Genomic DNA, 21,694 nt, shown 5'->3' with positions numbered 1-21,694 from the left:
GGGTGAGAGGAGTGGTAAGAGAGAGACACCTGCAGCCTGCTTGATCTTTTATAAGCCCACCCCCCTGTAGGTGGGGACCCAGGTCCTTGTACATGGTAACTTGTGCACCATGTACCGCCAACTGGCCCCTGGTTATGTAGATTTCACTGTTGCCATGCCTCTCTAAGCAGAGAATAGGTCTATATTTGCCTTAGATAATTAACTCGTGTTCTTCCTGAAAGGTGAGGGAGAGGGGACCTTCCCAAATTCATGTCCTTCTTTGGGGCAAGTAGAAGGGACAACAGAGAGCTTTACTTGGATCTGTTTCATCTCAGTTGTCTTCAGCTTGAAATAATGTTCATGCCAAAACGACACATTTGAGGAGGGGGGTGGTGTTTATTCTGCTGCCCCTGACAAAAATATTCATATAATCCTTTGATGGCCACTGGAAACTTTAATGGAGCTCAGGCATCGCAAGGACTGCCTTACTGTGTAGAATTATCTTTGCCTGGACTGATTATAAGGTGAGAAAAAGAGACACTCAACTCCAATACACCCAAAGAATGTCAAGACAGAAAATATGTCAATGCAATATTTTTAAAAGAACAAAATGCTAAAATTCATAATACTGAAGTCACCTTTTATAAAATGCAGGATCAATAATTAAGTCATACTGGAATAGGAGTAAAAAAATCAGTACTGACATTTTGTTGATCGTGAATTTTTTTACTTTTATTTTATTGCCTTAAACATTGCATAAGATGTTATTTATCTTTTATCACTACAGTTTGGGGCACGTCTTTCAATTTCATGCCAGAGTGTACTCACTCTTCTTACCTTGGTCCTTCTAAGCTTACCAACTATTATATTTCAAAAGTGTTCTCTGAGGTCAATGTGTTCTCATTGTAAATTTTAGTCAGGTCTTGGGTTCCATTTTCTCTTTTTGTTTTGTTTTGTCTTGTTTTGCTTTGCTTTTATTAGTGATCTAATAATGATTATCAAGGTTATGGGGTAAGAGGGGTACAATTCCATATAATTCCCAACACCAGAGATCTGTATCCCTTCCCCTCCTTGGAAGCTTCCCTATTTATCCCTCTGGGAGTATGGGCCAAAGATCTCTAAGGGGTGTAGAAAGTGGGAGTTCTGGCTTCTGTAATTGCTTATCCAGTTGATCCATCCCCCCAGCCTGTTTCCATCTTTCTCTAGTGGGTCAGGGCTCTGGGGAAGTGGGGTTCCAGGACACATTGGTGAGATCGTCTGCCCAGGACATCAGGTTGGCATCATGGTAGTGTCTGCAACTTGGTAGCTGAAAAGCATTAAGACATAAAGAAAAATAAGTTGTTTAATAATCAGGAACCTAAAGGTAAGAATATAACAGGTAAGATTTGGGATCTTCATGTTGGAAGAAGCTAGAAAGTCTGTTTTAGGTATAATTCAAGTTGGTTTCATTTTCTAACTGAACTTGTAAATAATATCAAATTTTGCATGGTGGTAAAACAAATGCATTTTATATAATAGATTGGACTAAAAGAAAAGTAGAACAGTGAACCTCCCTAATTTTGTATTATACAGGACTGTTTATTGAACCGAGTTGAAATGTTATGACAATCAACATTGGTAGGTTGACACTTTTCCTGAACTGAGTTATGGCTTTATGAAATCAAATAAGACTGGTAAAAATTATAGAGGTATGACTATGTAAACAATATTCTCAAAATATAAGCTATTAGAATCTTTTTCAAAATAGAAGAGTCCCAGCAGAGTGTGAAAGGAATTTCATTATTATGGGTGAGAAAGATCCACCCAAACTCAAGAGAATTATCATGAACATGAAATATAGTACAATGATGAAAATGCATTGTATGTTATAAAACCATTAAGCAAATGTTGACTATATCACCAAGCAATAAACTGAGAGCTTCATTCATGTTTCATTCATTCAGCAAGAGGTCAAGTGGGAAATAGAAGTCCCTTCACCCAACTGTATTAAGCATTGAATAAAATAAGAAACAGTATTTATCCACATCCTCTGTAAGGGACATTTTTTCCTTTTATGAAAGAAAGGAAGTCTTCTTTAAAAAAAAAAAAATCTCAGTTCAACATTACTGACATTTCAAAGAATTTATTACAAGCATTTGAGATCCAGGAGGAACAACAATGTTTTTATTGCTTTGAGAGTGGCAGGGGGAAAAATTAGTTTTACCAAAGGATATACTTATAGACTGTAGTGCTTCCTTATCATTGTCTAGATTTACCATCCATGGGCACCGCTCTGCAGATTAGTCAAATCATGTAGGAAAGGGTTTAACAAAGCAGTTCACACTCATGACTATGAGTTTATGGCAAGTAGCAGTAGATAGAGTGTCAGAACCAAAGGAGGGTAAGAAGATCCTTGCAGCTTTGAAACCAGGCAAGTCATGACTTTACAAAGGACATAGCATCACTATGTCCTATGATCATGACAGTGAGGCAGATCCATGACCAGCCTTCAAGAACTCAGCAAAAATCCCCGACCTACACTGTATATTGGATGTGGCTGATGAACTAATCTCAAAATGTAGTTCCAAACGCTTCTGAAACTGTTCTACCTTCATGTGTTAGATGCAGGCCTTACTGGAAATTGGAGATAACCAAAATGTGCTGGCTAGCAGTTCTCACTGAACAAACAAAACATAGCCAGTACTTACTTTAATACTGTGTCCAAGAATCTTCATGATTGTTATTTCTCATACCTAACCTAAATTCATTTTCCATAGGCTTTTAAGTTTGACTCCCAAAGCATAAGCTTGCATAAAAATTTTCTCCACATCATGAAGAAAAATTTTTCTCATCCTCTGCAAACATTTATCAAGTACCAATTGTGGTGTGCATTGAGGACCCCGGTGAGGGAATGTTTTCAATACAGGTGGTATGCTGCCATAGAAAGAACTAGGTCTTTAGAAACTGCCAGACCTAGATTGTAATGCTGCCTCTGTTGACATTTGAGTAGCTTAGCCATCCTTTTCACCCTGGGTTCCTGGTTCAAGTGTTGGTGTGGAGATTAAATGAGAGGATTTACATGAGAGTCTCTAATACTTTTGTAAATAACTGATACTCAAAATATCCTTAATCTACTTCCTGCCTTTTTTCTTCTTTTTTTTTCCACTTTATTTATCACATAAATATTAGAATTGAAAGAACAATTTGAGACAAACAGATCCCCATGATATGGAACAAAAGTAATTATAGAAATTTGCTAAATTGGCATACACAATAAAATGACACACTCCAGATTACAGGAAATCCCATATTAGCTCGAATGAGGCCACTAATCACACATAAGGCTGGGTAATATTGAGAAAAGAGACCAGAAGGATTTATATTTCTTAATGAATATGAGGATATTGAAAGTGAATAGGCATCATGCAGTTAAAGTGTCTGTTAGCATAGTTTAACCAGTAAGTCCCCAAATCTAGGCAGCCACTGAACCTTCCTTTTTTTAAAAAAAAAAAAAAAAAGTTTTGACTAGTGATTTAATACTGACTTACAAAATTAGAATGATTTCATACCATTCCCATCAGCAGAGCTCTGTGTCCCCATTCCCTCCATTGGAAACTGTAATAATTCTCCCAAGGTCACAGATAACAGTCGATTCTATAATAACTAACTAACTAATGTATTTCAATTATTTCTACAGTTCTGCCTTCACTTCCTTCTTAACCGCGATACCAATTATACTTGCAAGTGTCTTTCCTCATTTCCTTTTTAGGTCTGGCTTTCTCTGATGCTTTCCAGATTCATTTCCTTTCACCTGCAGGTCGGTCCTGGTGGAATTGGGCTACAGAACTCTCTGGTTTTCTTCCCCTATCATTTACCCCTATGAGCATAGACCAAAATTCATTTTGGGGGTGCAGAAAGTGGAAGTTTTGACTTTTGTAACTGCTTCTCTGCTGAACATGAATGTTGGCAGATGGATCCGTATCTACAGCCTGTTTCTATCTTTCCCTTGGAGAGGTGAGGTTCCAGGAACCTGTAGTGAGGTCGTTTGCCCTCACTACAGTCAGGATGGCATCATAGTAGCATCTAGAACTTGGTTACTGAAAGGTGGTACGATATAAAGCAGGACAAAATGTTTAATAAAAAAGTACTATAACGGTGTAAGGATCCCGGTTAGAGGTCCCGCTCCCCACCTACAGGGGAGTCGCTTCACAGGCTGTGAAGCAGGTCTGCAGGAGTCTTTCTCTCCCCCTCTCTGTCTTCCCCTCTTCTCTCCATTTCTCTCTGTCCTATCCAACAATGAAGGGCATCAATAACAATAATAACCATAACAAGGCTACAACAACAAGGTCAATGAAAGGGTGGGGAAAAAAAGGCCTCCAGGAGCAGTGGATTCATGGTGCAGGCACTGAGCCCCAGCAATCACCCTGGAGGCAAAAAAAAAAAAAAAAAAGTATTATAAAGTAGGAATAGAGCAGATGAAAGGAGGGACATTAGAGCGGAAGGAAGCTAGGAAGTCTATTTTAGGAATATTCCTAGGAGCCTGTGTCTTCAGAATCTTTTCTTAAATTTGGTAGCTGATATGGGGGTGGACTAGAAATATTGTCTAGGAAAATAGTTTCCAAGTTCAGAGTAGAACTAGGAAGCAGGATTAGGACAGAGAGTTGTTTGCAAACTTGAAAACAAATGCAATTCACTGTTTACCACAATGATCTAATTAGGGGCCACTGTATGTCAAGAGAGCTTGGAATGTAAACAGATTGAGTCAGTCTGGAATCTATATATCAAGTTGGGATGGAATCCTCTTAGAGTACCCGACTATCCAAATTTCATGTCTGTGGCACATTCTCATGGTTATAATATTCCCACCATGACTTTTCTCTGTTTGTTTTAAATTAGAATAAAAAACACAAGAACGTGGTCCAGGAGGTGGTGCAGTGGATAGGGTTCTGGACTCTCAGGCCTGAGGTCCTGAGTTCGGTCCCTGGTAGCACATGTGCCAGAGTGATGTCTGGTTCTTTCTCTCTCTCCTATCATTTCTCATAAGTAAATAAATAAAGTATTTTTTTCCATTTTTTCCCCTTTTCTTGCCCTTGTTGTTGTAGCCTTGTGGTTATTATTGTTTTTGTTGATGTCATTCGTTGTTGGATAGGAGAGAGAGAAATGGAGAGAGGAGGGGAAGACAGAGAGGGGGAGAGAAAGATAGACACCTTCAGACCTGCTTCACTGCCTGTGAAGGGACTCCTCTGCAGGTGGGGAGCCAGGGGCTCGAACTGCGATCCTTCTGCTGGTCCTTGCGCTTTGCGCCACGTGCACTTAACCAGCTGCGCTACTGCCCGATTCCCATAAATAAAATATTTTTTAAACATCCACAAGAACCAAACAGTGGTGGTGCACCTGGTTGAGTGCACATGTTTAAATGCACAAGGATCTGGGTTTGAGCCCCAGGTCCCCACCTACAGGGGGAAAGCTTTGCAAGTAGTAAAGTAGTGTTATAGGTGTCTCTCTTCCTTTCTCCCTCTCGATCACCCCTCTCCCTCTTGATTTCTGGTTGTTTCTATCCAAATAAGTAAAGATAATTTTTTTTAAAAAAAAGAACCCACAGATTTAGATATTTTCTTTCACTTACATCCTCCACTGTTGAGAATGAAATTAGTCATTCTAATTTCAAATGCCAACAGTGGGGTCAATACATATTGCTTTGCGAGTGGCAGAGGGAAAAATTAGTTTTACCAGGAATATACTTACAGACTGCAGTGCTTCCTTGCTATGGTCTAGATTTACCATCCATGGGCACTGCTCTGCAGATTAGTCAAATCATGTAGGAAAGGGTTTAACAACGTAGTTGGCATGTTCACACTAATGATTATGGAGTTTCTGTCAATGTAGCAGTAGACAGAGTGTCAGAACCAAAAGAGGGTAAGAAGAGAGTAAGTACATACAGACAGAAGACAGACCAAGAGCCCATATTAGCTATACCAGTTTCAAAATATTTTCATTCTTGTGTAGGAGCCCTTGTGGCAAGGGTTCAGGTGCTTCTTAGAGTGGGCATCTACTGAAAAGGACAATTCGATGTCCTCAGTTACTCAGTGGGATGTCTGTGAGGGCACAGAGAAAGCAGAAGAGCAGAAAAGGCTTCTGAAAGCTCCGTTCTGGGAACTAGTGACTGTGTCTGAAAGGCCCAGTTGGGGTCCAGTCAATTCCATCTTCCCAGCCCAACACATTTTGTCTGAACTGTCCTTTATCAGGGATCAGCCTTGAGCTACCACTTAGTTTCCTACACAGGAGGTATTTAACTGTCATAAAGAAAGGTAAAATTTGGGATCTCCTTCTTGTCTCAGCTGGATTCTATATGCTCCCAGAGGCTGGCTGTTCTTCCCAGAGTTGAGCTCTCTAACCTTGCATTGTGAGCTTCTGAATGTGGCCTTTAAAGAGACAAGGTGAGTTCAGAGAGGAAGTGTCAGAGAAATCCTTTCTCTTCCCCTAAGGAAAGCACTCCTGTATCTAGCTGGCCTGGTGACTTGTTTATTAAATCAGAGAGGAACTATTTTTGTACTCCTATCTAAGATTCCCAAAGTTAACGTTCATTAGCGTTCTTACCACCTTGAGTTCACTACACCCTTGCAGTACTGACGAGTATAGGGCTCAGAACAAAAGGTTCCTACATCAGTAAGGACAAGACAGGAAAAGTTATTAAAGGCATATAGCAAAGGCGAGGTATTCCCCCCATACTCCCTGCATGGAATGATCACATTGACACTATTTAAATATTGGCAAGGGACAGCTACATGCTATTCCCTTTGCCTGTGAGTCTGCCAAGATAACGAAGTCAGTATTTTCATACCAGAACAGAGGACCTCCATGTAATTAAACATGATCCCCACAGGTGAGGACCAGGGGCTTACACCTGAGCCCTTGTGCCTAGTAATATGTGCACTCAACCAAGTGCGCCACCATCTGGCCCCTATCTAATGTTTTCCGGAGCACTGTTCAGTGGTTTATGGTGGTGCTGAGGACTTCGCGTAACTGTTGGGCTACCATCTCAGCCTCCAAGGCAATAAACAAAAACACCCACCTAACATGAAGGCCATATATAGATTCTGAAAGGAGTTTGTTTCATCTGATAAAAGATTTAGTAGTAGGGGCTGGGTGGCGGCACACCGGGTTGAGCACACATGTTACAGTGCTCAAGGACCTGGGATCAAGCCCTTGGTCCCCAACTGCAGGTGAAAAGCTTCACAAGTGGTGAAGCAGGGCTTCAGGTGTCTCTCAGTCTCTCTCTTCTTTTCTATCTCCCCTTGACTCTCAATCTCTGGCTGTTTCTGTCCAGTGAATAAATAAAGATAATAATAAAAAAGTTAAAAAATAAAATGACTTAGTAGTAGACTTTGTAGAAAGTCTTTACCCTTTTAACCAGGAGTATGGAGGTTATATACAAAATGATGTTCAAATTATATATCTGTTAAAACAACTTTTATTAGTGATTTAATATTGATTTGCAAGATTGTAAGATAATAGGAGTATAATTCTGTGTAGTTCCTATCACCAGAGTTCTGTGTCCCATCCCCTCCAATGGAGGCTTCCCTATTGTTTTCCCCTCTGGAAGGATAGATCAAATGCTTTATGGGGAGCAGAAGGTTGGAGGTCTCATTTCTGTAATTGTTTCTCCACTGGATATGGACACTGGCAGGTGGATCCATACCCACAGCCTGTTTCTGTCCTTCCCTAGTGGAGTAGGGCTCTGGAGAGGTGGAACTTCGGAACACATTGGTGAGATTGTCCAGACAAATCAGGGTGGAATCATAGTAGTGTCTGGATCTTGCTAACTGAAATGCACTAAGATACAAAGCAGGACAAAATGTTTAATAGACAGGAACCACAAGGTAGGAATAGAGAAGATGAAAGTAGGGCCCTTAAGGTAAAAGAAAGCTAAGAAGTCTTTTTTCTTTCTTTCTTTTTTTTTTTTTTTTTTTTGCCTCCAGGGTTGTCGCTGGGGCTAGGTGCCTGCACCACAAATCCATTGCTCCTGGAGGCCATCTTTTCCCCATTGTTATTGTTGTTGATGTTGTTGGATAGGACAGAGAGAAATGGAGAGAGGAAGGGAAGACAGAGAGGGAGAGAGACACCTGCAAACCTGCTTCACCACTTGTGAAGCGACCCCCTTGCAGGTGGGGAGCTGGGGGCTCAAACTGGGATCCTAGAGTGGGTCCTTGTGCTTTATACTGTGTGTGCTTAACCCAGTGGACCACCACCTGCCCCCCGAGAAGTCTATTTTATGAATGTTCCTAGGAGCCTATGCCAAGCGAATATCTTTACTGCAGTGACTTGTTTGCTTTGAGTTAGTCATTCCAGTTAGGATGGGAAACTTGCTCTGTGATAATTGGGAGCTGTCCTGCCACTGAGAAACAATGTATTTTCTTCATAAAATGCAAACAACTCCTCCTCTGAAGTTGTTTTGTTTGTTTTGCGAGACAGCATTCAGACCCAGCAACCTAAGCATATGTTTGATTAAGCTGATACCTGTCAATACCAGATTGGACAGACAGATCCTGCTCTTAAAACAGCTTTTTTTTGTGGGGGGGGGCACTTATTAAGACCTTCACCACTGAATATGATCTCACTCTCTGGCAGAATTTGAAAAACAAAATCAGAAGAGAAAACAGAAGAGAACTTGAACTGGAGTCGGTGTATTGCAGCAAAGTAAAAGACTCTGGGGTGGGGGGGGGGAGAATACAGATGCAAGAAGGGTGACAGAGGAGGACCTAGTGGAGGTTATTGTTATATGGGAAATGTTATGCATGCACAAACTATTGTATTTACTGTCGAAAGTAAAACATTAATCCCCCAATAAAGAAATTTAAAAAAACATTAATTCCCCAGTAAAGAAATTTTTAAAAAGATAGGACTTAAAAAATTAAAAATAAAAAAAGAAGACCTTCATCATCAAAGAGAAACCTAACACAATATATGCAAATACCAGTCGCTAGGTTTAGGACACATAAATGAATATGTGGACTGGCTAAAAAGAAAGCAAACTGAAACAGTTAGGCTCTTAAACCCAATCATTGCAAATCCAACATGTGGTTGTGTGTGTTTCTGCATTCAAGATCCAAGCAGAGATGCAAAAGTCGATTTCAAATGTTCATAATTATGTGTATTGTTTATTTGTATGCCCATATCTTTGTTTATTTAATAATAATTGGGTTCTTTGTTTTAAGAAACAGCGAGCCCGGGATTCTGTTATGTGTCCACTTGGAGGGTTATCCATGTAGCCTGGGTAAATCTGTAGAGTGTGAGCGCAAGGGGAGAAATGACATTGTCTGGGGCTTTTTGGTTGTTGTTGTTCCCTTTCTTTTTTGCCTGGGAAGATTTGAGAGAATGACTAAGCAGTGCTGGAGATGATGAATTTGCTTAAGTGTGAATGGCTGATTGCTGAGTGCAGCACGGGGCCTCCCTGAAGGTGATTGACTGGAGCTGCAGGTCTTCACACTTGATGCCTGGATTTCACTCGGAAAGTCTGCCAAGTCTTTTACTCGGAAATTTATCTTAATTAGATCTGAAAGACCTGCCACAGCAGAATAGTCACACCGATTAAAATGAAAAACAGGAGAAATTACTGATCAAATTAATCATAATGGCGGGTTACAGCTGTAGGTCTGATGTAATTTGCCACTCCAGTGAGTTACATCGGCCCGGCCCGGGAAAGGAAGCTGGCTTTACCCTGATCCGTAACACCCGCCCGCTCCAAGAGCCCGCAGGAAGCTGATTCCATTCATTTTCCTGGCTTGCTCTGACCTCCTTGCTACAACTAGAAACAAATCAGGCACCAAACAAATGCGGGGGTGGAGGGGATGAGAAATGGGCTCCTAGCCCAGCAATAGTCCTGTTTCAAAAATGCTTGAGTTTCTAAAACTTGGTAGGGGCAGGCCTTGGGGCTTTGTGCTTGCTGGGCTTTTAGCTTTTTCTTCTTCACTTAACCTCTCTTATTTATTTATTTTTATATATATTTTTTTACGTTTTCCTTGCAGTGACCTGACATTGATTACGTACAGAATGAGAATCAAAAGGTCACAGCACAAAACCTTTGGCTTTAAACAATGAGGAGGAAAACAAAAACAAACAGAAAAGCTTTTTTTAAAAAAAAAATCTTGCCAACATGGTTCTAGAACTGTGGCATGGACTGAAATAATCTAAGGCGTCAGAAAAGGAGGAGGAGGAGGAGGAAATCTAACTGTGAGAGCTGATTGTTGCCAGGAGTTATTCTATTAATAATTTGTAAACAAGTGTCACTCTGTACCATGCCTACTGCCCCAGGTTGTGGCAGGTGGTATATACCGATTTTAAAGATTTCTAAAATTTATTCCAGGAGGCCAGACGGTGGCACACGTGGTTAAGCACACACATTACAAGGCACAAGGACCCAGATTCAAGCCCCTGGTCCCCACCTGCAGGGGGAAAGCTTCACAAGTGGTAAAGCAGGGCTGCAGGTGTCTCTCTGTCTCTCTCCCTATCTCCCACTCCCCTCTCAATTTCTCTCTGTCTCTATCCAACAATAAATAAATAAAATTCTCAAAAGTAAAATTCACTCCACATTAGATATATGTATTTATTAAATTCGCATGAGAGATAGACCAGAGCACCAAACCAATAACCTTGGGCATAAGAGTGTCACTCTAACAATTGAGCTATCTTCTCATCCATGAGCATATAGTTGCTTTGTTTCTAAGAAAACAAAGCCAAAGCTGGGTGGTGGTGCACCTGGTTAAGTGCACACATTACAGTGTACAAGGACCCGGGGTTCAAGCCCCTAGTCCCCATCTTCATGAGTGTTGAAGCAGTGCTGCAAGTCTCTCTCTGTCTCCCCCCTCAATTTCTCTCTATCTCTATTCAATAATAAATAAATAAAAACATTTTTAATAAACAAAGCCAGATTCTCAGATTTATACAGTCTGAGACCGAATTGTGATTCCTTCAGAGTATATAAGACATGTCTTCCCATTAAGTATACAAAGTTGGTAAATCCAAAGTAGACCCCAGTGTCTAGAGAATTCTCAGGAGTTAGAATTTGGCAGTAAGAAAGAACTTTCCTCCAACCAGTCCTGCTTTATGAGGGAATTATAGTAACCTATTTGAGTGGGAGTGGTAGTCACCTTAAAATAAAGGTGACTGGAGGGGAATAGCAGGAGGCCTCCTTCCCAATCTGTATTTACCAGATGATTCTGGAACAGGTAGACCTTTCTTTCTGACCTCATCTCTGGTTGCTCAAATCGCATTTATTCATTCCTAAGCCAGATGTTTGTGTCATTTTATCTCCATTTTGAAACAACCCCCTGTTCTTTCTATATGGCACCAGGAATAAATCTGAAACATGTTGTAAATAAGAAAGATAGAAGTAAGGGAAGACAAGCTGAATTTGGCATTGGAGAGGCTGTGTCTTCTAGATCTTTCCATAAGACCCTATGAAGATTTAGGGGGAATCATGCATCCAAATGCAGGAGAGGGGAGTGTAATCACCGCAATTATTTAGTAATTAATATACTATTTAATTTATTTGCATTATCTTTACTTATTAATTGGATAAAGAGGCAGCCAGAAATAGAGAGGGAAGGGGTGTAATAGAGAAGGAGAGAGACAGAGAGACACCTGCAGCACTGCTTCACCATTCACAGAGCTTTCCCCCTGCAGGTGGGGACCGGGGACTTGAACTGGGGTCCTTGCGCATGATAGTATCTGTCCTCAGCCAGGTATGCCACCACCTGGCCCCCAACTATTTTATTCATTCATTCATTCATTCATTCATTTATTGTATAGAGACAGAAACTGAGAGAGGGAGGGAGAGAAAAAGAGAGACACCTGCAGCACTGCATAACCACTTAGGAAGCTCCCTGACCGCACACACACACACACACACACACATATGTTCCCTATAGTGTTATAGGGAACATCAGTGTTACTTCACTGTGTGGTTGAAAACTCACAGAAAACTAGAAGTTTAACAAATCTATTAAATTGTAAAAGTAAGTAATATACTAAAAACTGGCAAGGGAGGGGCTGAGTGGTGGTGCACCTGGTTGAATGCACATGTTGCAAATGGCAAGAGCCTGGATTCAAGCCCCCGGTCCCTACCTGCAGGGGTAAAGCTTCATGAGGGGTGAATCAGGGCTGCAGGTATCTCTCGGTCTCTCTCCCTCTCTATAACCCCCTTCCCTCTCGACTTCTGGCTGTCTCTATCCAGTAAACAAAGATTAAAAAAATAAAAAGATTGGCAAAGTTATCTCACATAAAACAGATAAATCTAAGGGGAAAGCGGTAAGGAGAGAAAAAAGTGGTAGGAAGGAAACCCAGGGGTCCACCCTAATTACTTGATGAATGTGGGTTCCTGGAAGGTTTTCTGAAGGGAAAATACTTACCCTTGAGAGAATTGTAAGTGGAGAGCCAGGTCTGTGGCTGCTAGTCAGAGAAATTATAAGCTACAGACCTGCACAGCCAGCGTGCTAGAACATAACTCAGTTCTTCTACCTGATCTGGTCCTATGCCAGATCCCTATCTCCCTGACCTATTATCTTATTCTTTTTTTTTTCACCAGAATTATTTCTGGACCTTGTAGCCAGCATAACAAATTCACTGCTCCCAACAGCCATTTTTCTCTTTCTATTTTATTGAATAGGACAAAGAAAAATTGAGAGGGGTGGGGGAGATAGAGAAGGAAAGAGAAAGGAAAGAAAATGAAGAGAGGAAGGGAAGACAGAGAGGGGGAGAGAAAGACAGACACCTGCAGACCTGCCTCACTGCTCATGAAATGGCCCCTCAGCAGATGCTCAAGCCTGGGTGGGTCCTTGTGCATGGTAATGTGCTCACTTAATCAGCTGTACCACCGCCTGTCTCCCCTTTGATGTTATTTCCTGGACCCACTGCCAAGTCACCCTTCCTAAACTAATATTTTTCCACCTGTCCCTCTTGTTCAAAGCTCTTTGGGTCTTTCTAGCCTGGGCACCCTGAGCCAACCTCCCACTCCAACTTTCATCCTCTTCCCCTGCATTCAGCCTTTCCTTGTGCGCTCTTTCCATGTGGAGTTCCTCTCCTGGCTTTGCTGATGTCATGCCATGGCCATTCCTAGAAGTGTCTCATCTGCTTACTGCTATCCCCGTTATGGAATAATGTGGTTCCCTTCACTTCCTTCCATGTGAGAGGTGCCCCGGGGACACTGCATAGAACTTAGGCAAAAGACTTTCAGGCCTCAGACTCCAAGGCCCCAGAATCAGTCTCTGTGACCAGTGTCCACCTTCAGCTAGAGATGAACAGCACTCTGCTTAGTATATCTATATATATATCAACAAAAGGAAAAGACTGTGCATAAAAGGCCCATTGCTGTCTGGTTCTCAGTAACGGCTTTGTTACTGAGAACAAAGTTCTCTAAACTTACCTTTTGGGTACTTAGTATATGAAATTCAACTAATTGTTTCCATCTTTTTATATGGGCAAGGTTGTTACCTTACTTGAATTATAAGCCCTTTAAGAAAAGAAAAATCTGTTTTGCACTCCAGTATGTCCTAGGACCATCAAGCATTTGTTATGAGCCATGCATCTGCACACTTGGTTAAGTGCACACATTAGAGTGTGCAGGGACCTAGGTTCAAGCCCCTGGTCCCCATCTGCAGGGGGGAAGCTTCAGGAATGGTGAAGCAGGGCTATCAGTGTCTCTGTTTCTAGCCCCCTCTACTTCTCTGTCTCTACCCAATAATAAAAATTTTTTTAAAAAAGAATTTGTTAGAAATGATGATTTCTTATTTGTTGCTATATATATATATCTATATATATATATATTCATTCATTCATTCTACAATTATATGAGTGCTATTTTAACATCTTAAATTTATTTGGAAAATGACTGCATGAAAATAATAACTACTTAGGAAGAAAAGGTACCTATTCATATTTTATATTTAGAATAATTCCTAACACATAAGAATTTTTTTTAAGCCTCTTAGCTATTGTTATGACTTTTCTGAAATTGCTTAAACCACATTGTTCTTTTCATTGTTTTCTCAATGGGCTTTGGGAAAAGTAGACTAAATGTAAACTGCTTAAAATCAGCTTCTGGCACCCAGAAGGAAATAGAACACCAAAGCAAGGATCCTCACTTTCTAATTAATCTGTTTCCTTTTTCCCACCATCTCAGTAATACATGGCGCTTCTTGAGATTCAGAATTGAATAGACAGAGGAATGGGCCTTCTTAATATTTTATAGATCTGATTGATCTGTGAGTCAAATTATATTTTCCAAAGCTTAAAACTATTATAAAGCAGATAGAAAGACTGGAGGAAAAATTGAAAGTGCATCTCCCACCGTGGGCGCAGCTGAGCCCCCACCACCGGAAACTAGAGGCCATCACATGACATAGTCTGCTACCCATGAGGCCCGCTGGTAAAGTGACAACTACATATAGAATCTCCCAGTAGAAAAGCAAGAGTCTAGTTTATAAGCTAAAAATACTGGTGAGCACTAAACACATGCTGGGCACTGTCTTTGATGTCTGTATTCTTACTTAAATATTGCAATCACTTATAGGATTAGGGAAACCAGAGAAGACTCGAGAAGCTGAAAACTCACCCAAATCCTTCAGCTTGTAAGAAGGAAAGGTAGGATTTGAATCTGGTTCCAACCAGGAAGTCCTTATATGCCCTTAGAAAATGATTTAGCGGGGCCGGGTGGTGGCACATCTGGCTGAGCGCATGTGTTACAATGCCCAAGCACCCAGGTTCAAGCCCCTGGTTCCTACTTGCAGGGGGAAAGCTTCACAAGTGGTGAAGCAGTACTGCAGGAGTCAGTCTCTCTCTCTCTCTCTCTCTCTCTCTCTCTCTCTCTCTCATTCCCCCTGACCCTCAATTTCTGGCTGTGTGTATCCAATAAATAAATAAAGATAATGAAAAGTTAAAACAAATGGTTTAGGCCGGCAGAATAGCTCACCGGGATAGTGCAATTCCTTTGCAATGTGTATGACCCAGATTCAGGTAGACTCCCTCATCATAGTGCAGGAAGATTCAGTGCTGTAATATCTCCCCCTTTCCCTCCCCCCACCCCACTTTCTTCCTTTCTATAGCAATGAAGTCCCTATGAGACAAAATAAACTGTATATATAATATCTATGTAACTTTGTTTTATCAATAATTCAGTAATGTTTCACAAAATTGTAAGATTTCATCAGAGTAATTTCATGCCCTCCTATGATGAGTATGAATCACAGTGGTCCGGGAGGTGGCAACGTGGATAAAGCACAAGACACTCAAGCATGAGGTCCTGAGTTCAGTCCTAGCAGCACGGGTACCAGAGTGATATCTAGTGCTTTCCCCTCTCCTCCTACCCCTCTCATTAATAAATAAATGCATTTTTAAATTTTTAATTATTTATTTAAGAAAGGAGACATAAACAAAACCGTAGGATAGGAGGGGTACAACTCCACACAATTCCCACCCCCCCCCCAGAGACCCGCCTTACTAGGGAAAGAGAGAGGCAGACTGGGAGAATGGATCGACCAGTCAACGCCCATGTTCAGAGGGGAAGCAATTATAAATGCATTTTTTCAAAGTGAGTATAAATCATATATGGAAGGTATGTGAAGTCCCCACATCCTACTTGAAAGGCATGTGTCCCGTCCCTGATAACCACTATAGTTCTCACAGTCTGAGAAATGGCTTGCTTATCATTTTGTCAAGTCCATTTGATTTAATAATCTATAATCCACACATGAACAAAACCATCCAGTACTTGTTCTTCATTTACCATAACCACCTCCAGTTCCATCCATTTTGTCCTAAATGATACAATATCGTTTTTTAAATATTTCTTTTTTAAATTTTTAAAAAATATTTATTTATTCCCTTTTGTTGCCCTTGTTTTATTGTTATAGTTATTATTGTCGTTGTTGGATAGGACAGAGACAAATGGAGAGAGGAGGGGAAGACAGAGAGGGGGAGAGAAAGATAGACACCTGCAGACCTGCTTCACTGCTTGTGAAGTGACTCCCCTGCAGGTGGGGAGCCGGGGGCTCGAACCGGGATCCTTACTCTGGTCCTTGCGCTTTGCGCCACGTGCGCTTAACCCACTGTGCTACTGCCCGACTCCCCTATCTCTTTTTTATTGCAGATTAACATTCTATTGAATCTACAGCCCATAACTTCCTTATCTGGGATGAGAAGAAAAGGAACTGCTACACTCTTGGTGGGAAAAAAAACTATCACACCCCCATGCGGGGGAGTCTTCCCAATTTTCAAAAAGAAAATGGGAGGGTTTCTTTTAAACAGAGTAGTTATGTTAAATGTATAAGTACATTTATCACTATACCTTCTTCTTCTTCTTCTTCTTCTTCTTCCTCTTCCTCTTCCTCTTCCTCTTCCTCTTCCTCTTCCTCCTCCTCCTCTTCCCCCTCCTCCTCCTCCTCCTCGTCCTCGTCCTCCTCCTCCTCTTCCCCCTCCTCCTCCTCCTCCTCCTCCTCCTCCTCCTCCTTTTTTACCACCACCTTGCTGTAGAGACATCCCTGCCAAACTGTGAGGTTCTGTAATGAGCCTTGGCAGTAGAAGAAATTGGCATTTTTACTCTGTATAAAAGCTGGACATGAGAAAAAGCTGTTGTACCACCAGCTAAATCACACTTTGAAATAGATGATGGAGGAAAGTAAAAGTAAACGCAGGATATTGAATATATGTACGAGTCTTATTTGCCTCTCTGCCCTTCAAGGCTAATATTATGGGCCTAGAATATGACACATATTTAAAGTAACTAATTGAATGACATGGAGTTCTCAGACTAGTTGGCTCCATAAAATTATTCTAATGAGATTTTTTTTCTGGGTTTAATGTGATAAGAGTGAGAGAGAAACTAACATAAAATAAATGCCTAACAGTGTACCAGACTATATAAAAGACTTCTTCCATCCACGATCCTTGGTTATGGGGAGAGAAATACAAACCACTTCTCCCATTGTGGCTTGACTTTTTTTACTTGTCCCTAGTATTTACCATGGTACTAGAAAAAAAAGCATTAATTGCCTAATTCAACAAGAAACTCCATATTTTTTTATTTTTTATTTATGACTAATAGTGGGTTACAAGATTGTAAGATTATCCCCAAAGCCTTGCCCCACTAGGGAAAGAGAGAGACAGGCTGGGAGTATGGATTGACCTGTCAATGCCCATATTCAGCAGGGAAGCAATTACAGAAGCCAGACCTTCCACCTTCTGCATCCCACAATGACCATGGGTCCATGCTCCCAGAGGGATAAAGAATAGGAAAGCTATCAGGGGAGGGGATGGGATTTGGAGTTCTGGTGGTGGGAATTGTGTGGCGTTGTACCCCTCTTATCCTGTGTTTTTTGTCAGTGTTTCCTTTTTATAAATAAAAATTATAAAAAATAAAAAGATTACATTGTATATAGCTCCACACCACACCCATAACCAGAGTTGTGCCCCCAACTTCCTAGCTCCAAAATAAAAACCACCATAGCTCTCCCAAAGTCTTAGAAGCTGTTTTTTTGTTTTTACTTTTTTGTTTATATGTATTAATTCTTTAGATTCCACATATGACTGAAACCATCTGGTAGTTGTCTTTTTTTTTTTTTAGTTATATATTTATTATTGCATACAGACAAGGAGAAATTGAAAGGGGAGGGGAAGAGAGAGACAGGAAAAGAGACAGACACTTGTAGCCCCGCTTGATCACTCGTGAAGCTTTCCCCCTGCAGCTGGGGACCAGGGACTTGAACCCCGGTCCTTGCACACTGTAATGTGTGCGCTTAACCAGATGTGCCACCACCTGGCCCCAGTAGTTGTCTTTCATCTCTTTACTTATTTTGCTAAGCATAAACACTTCTGGTTCCACCCATTTTGTCCCAAAGGACACAATATCATCTTTTTCTATTGCAGAGTCGTATTCCATGGAGCAAATACCCTATCACTTCTTTAGCCAGTCATCTGCAGAGGGACATTTAGGCTGCTTCCACTCTTTGGCTATTGTGAATAATGCAGCTGTGAACACAGAGGTGCATCTGTCCTTTCAAATTAGTATTTGTGTGTCCTTTAGAGTGTTATTGTTGGATCATAAAGTCATTCCATTTTCATTTGAAGTTTAAACAGTCTGTGGATTCTTAATAGAAGAAAGCTTATTACTGTAAATGTTTATAGATTGTAGATTTCTCTGCAAAAACTATAAGCAGTATTTCTACTAAAATATTTTTATGTGAAGCACCTGCTCCCAGTCCTAATTTGTGATAGTAGGAAATATATATACCTTAATTGCTTAAATTGTTACATTCCTTGCCAAAAGAAACCTAAATAAGAAAAAAACAAAAAACTAAAGGAATAAACTAACGGTGTAAAATCTTGTTTTTTACTGTTGAATTCCCGGTGCTTCTTCTAACAGCTGATCGGGGTGCTGTCAAAGGCACTGATGAGAGGTTTCCCAAAGTTAATTTTTTTCATAATACAAAACCAAATTTGCTTTAACACTTGAAAAGGCCCATCCACACTAAGAAGAATCAGTTGCTTAATCCTAAAATTAAAGGTTATTGCATGCAAGAAAAAAATAATTACATGCTCAAAGTATGGAAAAGAGAAAACTTTTTTTAATATGTAGGTATTTGTATAATTAAAGACTAATCAAGCATGAAGGGCTGCTGACTAAACCAGAAAATGAGATTGTTGGCAAGCAATATTGTAATGTAAATGCCATTTTTGTTTAACCACTAAGAAGCTGGAGAAACGATATCCTGAACAGATTAAAAGCAAACAGGATTGATAATAAATATTTATCAGATTTCAAATGCAACACAGAGAATTTTTATATTTTATGTGCAAGATTTGTTTGCAGTGAAGTATTCAGTCACTTTTCAAGGGGATAGTTAACATCCTTATTTAGAATTTCAGTTTCAGATAGTGCCTTCCCCCCCTCTGTCATATGATCAAAAAAAAAAATGTCCCTTTTGAGATAGAATAGCCCAGATGTGGTTTTCTATTTATTGGAATTTTACCAATTAGTACCAGTCACTTAGCATTAGGAAGAGTCTTTGTAATTAATATACTGGATGTATTCTTTTTTTTTAAGTGAAAGACATTTATTCCCTTGGATTATTTTTATTTTTATTTATAAAATGGGAAATATTGACAAGACCATAGAATAAGAAGGGTACAATGGCACACAATTCTGACCACCAGAACTCCATATCCCTTCCCCTCCCCTGATAGATAGCTTTCCTATTATTTATCCCTCTGGCACTATGAACCCAGGATTATTATGGGGTGCAGAAGGTGGGAGGTCTGGCTTCTGTAATTGCTTCCTATACTGGATATATTCTTAAGGAGAGAGAAACATACAACAGTTAACACAAAGAAAGTGAAAGCATTAAATGTAAACAATTTTTGCAAACTTCAGGTACACATTTTACAACAGAAAAAGTAGAAAATTTGAGGTTAAAACTGCCTTTAAACTTTCTGAGAACGGTGGTGGTTATCAGAAGAGATGGGTAGCAGATGGCTTTGGTGTTTGGTGGAGTGACTTATGCACACACTTGTGGGTATTAAGCAGTGCTCCTGAAATCTTAAAATTCTGTAAACTAATGCTAAAGAACCACTAGAGAGAGAGAGAGAGAGATGAAATGGGCCAATGAAATAGCTCACTTGGATAGTGAGCTGCTTTGCCATGTATCCAACCCAAGTTAGGTCCCAGCCCCCACCAGAGTGAAGGCAGCTTTGGTTCTTCTTCTATCATTTGCCCTTCTTCCGTAGCCAGTCAACAGCGTCAGGTTGAGCCTGATGTAAAGTTTCGAGACCTCCTTTGAATCTGGAGAGGTGGCAGTCGTTGACTATGTGGGTCATAGTCTGTCTGGAGCCTCAGGGGCAGTTCGGGTCATCTCTGGCTCCCCAGCGATGGAACATAGCGGCGCACCGGCCATGGCCTGTTCGATAGCGATTGAGGAGGGCCCAGTCATAACGTGCTAGGTCAAAGCCGGGTTGACGCTCGCAGGGTCTGTGATGAGGTGTTTGTTCTTGACCTCAGCTGACTGCCAGCTCTGTTTCCAAGAGACTGGAACAGAGAAGTTCAGTGTAGGCATAGGGGACCAGATTGGGTGACGAGACGTCAAGCGTTGGACAGGGTGGGCGAAGATATCCGCGTATATTGGCAGGTCCGGTCGAGCGTAGACGTGGGAAATGAACTTAGATGATGCCGCATCCCGACGAATATCTGGCGGGGCGATGTTGCTGAGAACTGGCAGCCATGGAACCGGGGTGGAACGGATGGTTCCAGAAATGATCCTCATGGAGGAATATAATTTGGAATCGACCAAGTGGACATGGGGGCTACGGAACCATACTGGGGCACAGTATTCTGCAGTGGAATAGCATCATGCCAGAGATGATGATCGTAGTGTGGAAGCGCTCGCGCCCCATGAGGAGCTGGCCAGTCTTGCAATGATGTGATTCCTCGCGCCCACCTTTGCTGCAGTTTTTATGAGATGTTCGTGAAATGACAGAGTGCGATCGAGAGTAACGCCAAGATAGACTGGCTGGGCTTCATGCCGGATTCTCGTATCGCCAAGCTGCACATTAAGCTCACGTGAGGCCGAGGCATGGTGTAGATGGAAAACAGATGATACCTTTTTTGCAGTGCTAGAGATTAGTTGCCATTTTTTACAGTAATCAGATATCAGAGACATGTCTTTGGTGCTGCGGTCTCTTTCACTCTCTCTCTCTCTATCTCCATTTGAAGAAAGGGAAGAAAAAAAGGAACTTTTAGGTTATATGTGAACATTCTGAAAAATATTAAATGGTGTACTCATTGTCATGTGTGAGGATGGGAAGGGTTTGCCTTACGTGTGAAGGCCCTGTGTTTCACTCCTGGCACCATATTAAATGGCAAAGCTATTAAAACTAAGTAAATAAAACTATTAAAACTAAGTAGATAAAATATTTTATTAGATACTGGCTCAATAACTATACTGGGAGACAGCTTGCTTTGCCATGTGCAAAACTCAGTTTCAAGTCACTGGTGTATTAGGAGTACTATAACACTGGGAAAGCTTTGTTCTCTCTCTCTCTCTCTCTCTCTCTCTCTCTCTCTCTCTCTCTCTCCCTCTCTCCCTCCCTCCCTCCCTCCCTCTCTCTCTCTCCTTGAGTTGAGTCAGATTGGTGAAGACCCAAGGGTGGAAGGTCTGGCTTTTCTCTTTGCCTGGTACCACTCAGAAATTAACAGGAAAGAAAAAGCATATCACAAAGAAACAAAATATATTAGTCTAATGAATCCCTCACTAGAAAATTTGCTTTTATTCGTGTAGAGTCCCCTTTATTCAGTTGTACTCTGTGTTGGCTTTTCTTTTAAATCAGGATTTTTTGCATAAATATGGATGTGAGCTCTGAAAAGCAGACTCATTGACCTACTGATAAAAATATTAATCAGCTGATCAAGTGTAGCTTTTAAAACTCAGCTGTTGTTCACGGCAAGTGTATTGTTTCCATCTACCACAAAGCATAGTTGTAGGTAAGTTTTCAGAATTGAGACTTTCACATTTTTTACCCTCAGAAACAAAGGAAGAGTCACTCTTCTGTTTCTAAATTAGAATCTGTCAGTTTGACTGTCTCCATTTCTTTTGGGTGTACTGTGCATGGTGTGTGATCCAGAAAGCTGAAAACCTACCAGAAATGCAATTGGGGATTTTAACTTATTGGATGACAACATGATAGCCTTCAGGCT

General features: G+C 40.9%; 1 protein-coding gene across 1 annotated transcript in view; it reads left to right on the top strand.

The window, feature by feature from the left end:
- POU6F2 (POU class 6 homeobox 2) overlaps positions 1–21,694 on the top strand; it is a 591,094-nt gene that overhangs the window by 447,290 nt on the left and 122,110 nt on the right. The window contains exons 8-11 of the mRNA XM_060195767.1: positions 2,736–2,861; positions 5,965–6,139; positions 14,525–14,582; positions 19,379–19,492. Coding sequence (XP_060051750.1) covers positions 2,736–2,861; positions 5,965–6,139; positions 14,525–14,582; positions 19,379–19,492 — 473 coding nt within the window. The remainder of the gene's footprint in view (positions 1–2,735; positions 2,862–5,964; positions 6,140–14,524; positions 14,583–19,378; positions 19,493–21,694) is intronic.

This window comes from Erinaceus europaeus, chromosome 8 (assembly GCF_950295315.1).
Source record: "Erinaceus europaeus chromosome 8, mEriEur2.1, whole genome shotgun sequence".
NCBI classification, from domain to species: domain Eukaryota; kingdom Metazoa; phylum Chordata; class Mammalia; order Eulipotyphla; family Erinaceidae; genus Erinaceus; species Erinaceus europaeus.
Note: the sequence above shows the minus strand (reverse complement) of the source record. Positions and strands in the feature narration are given on the sequence as shown.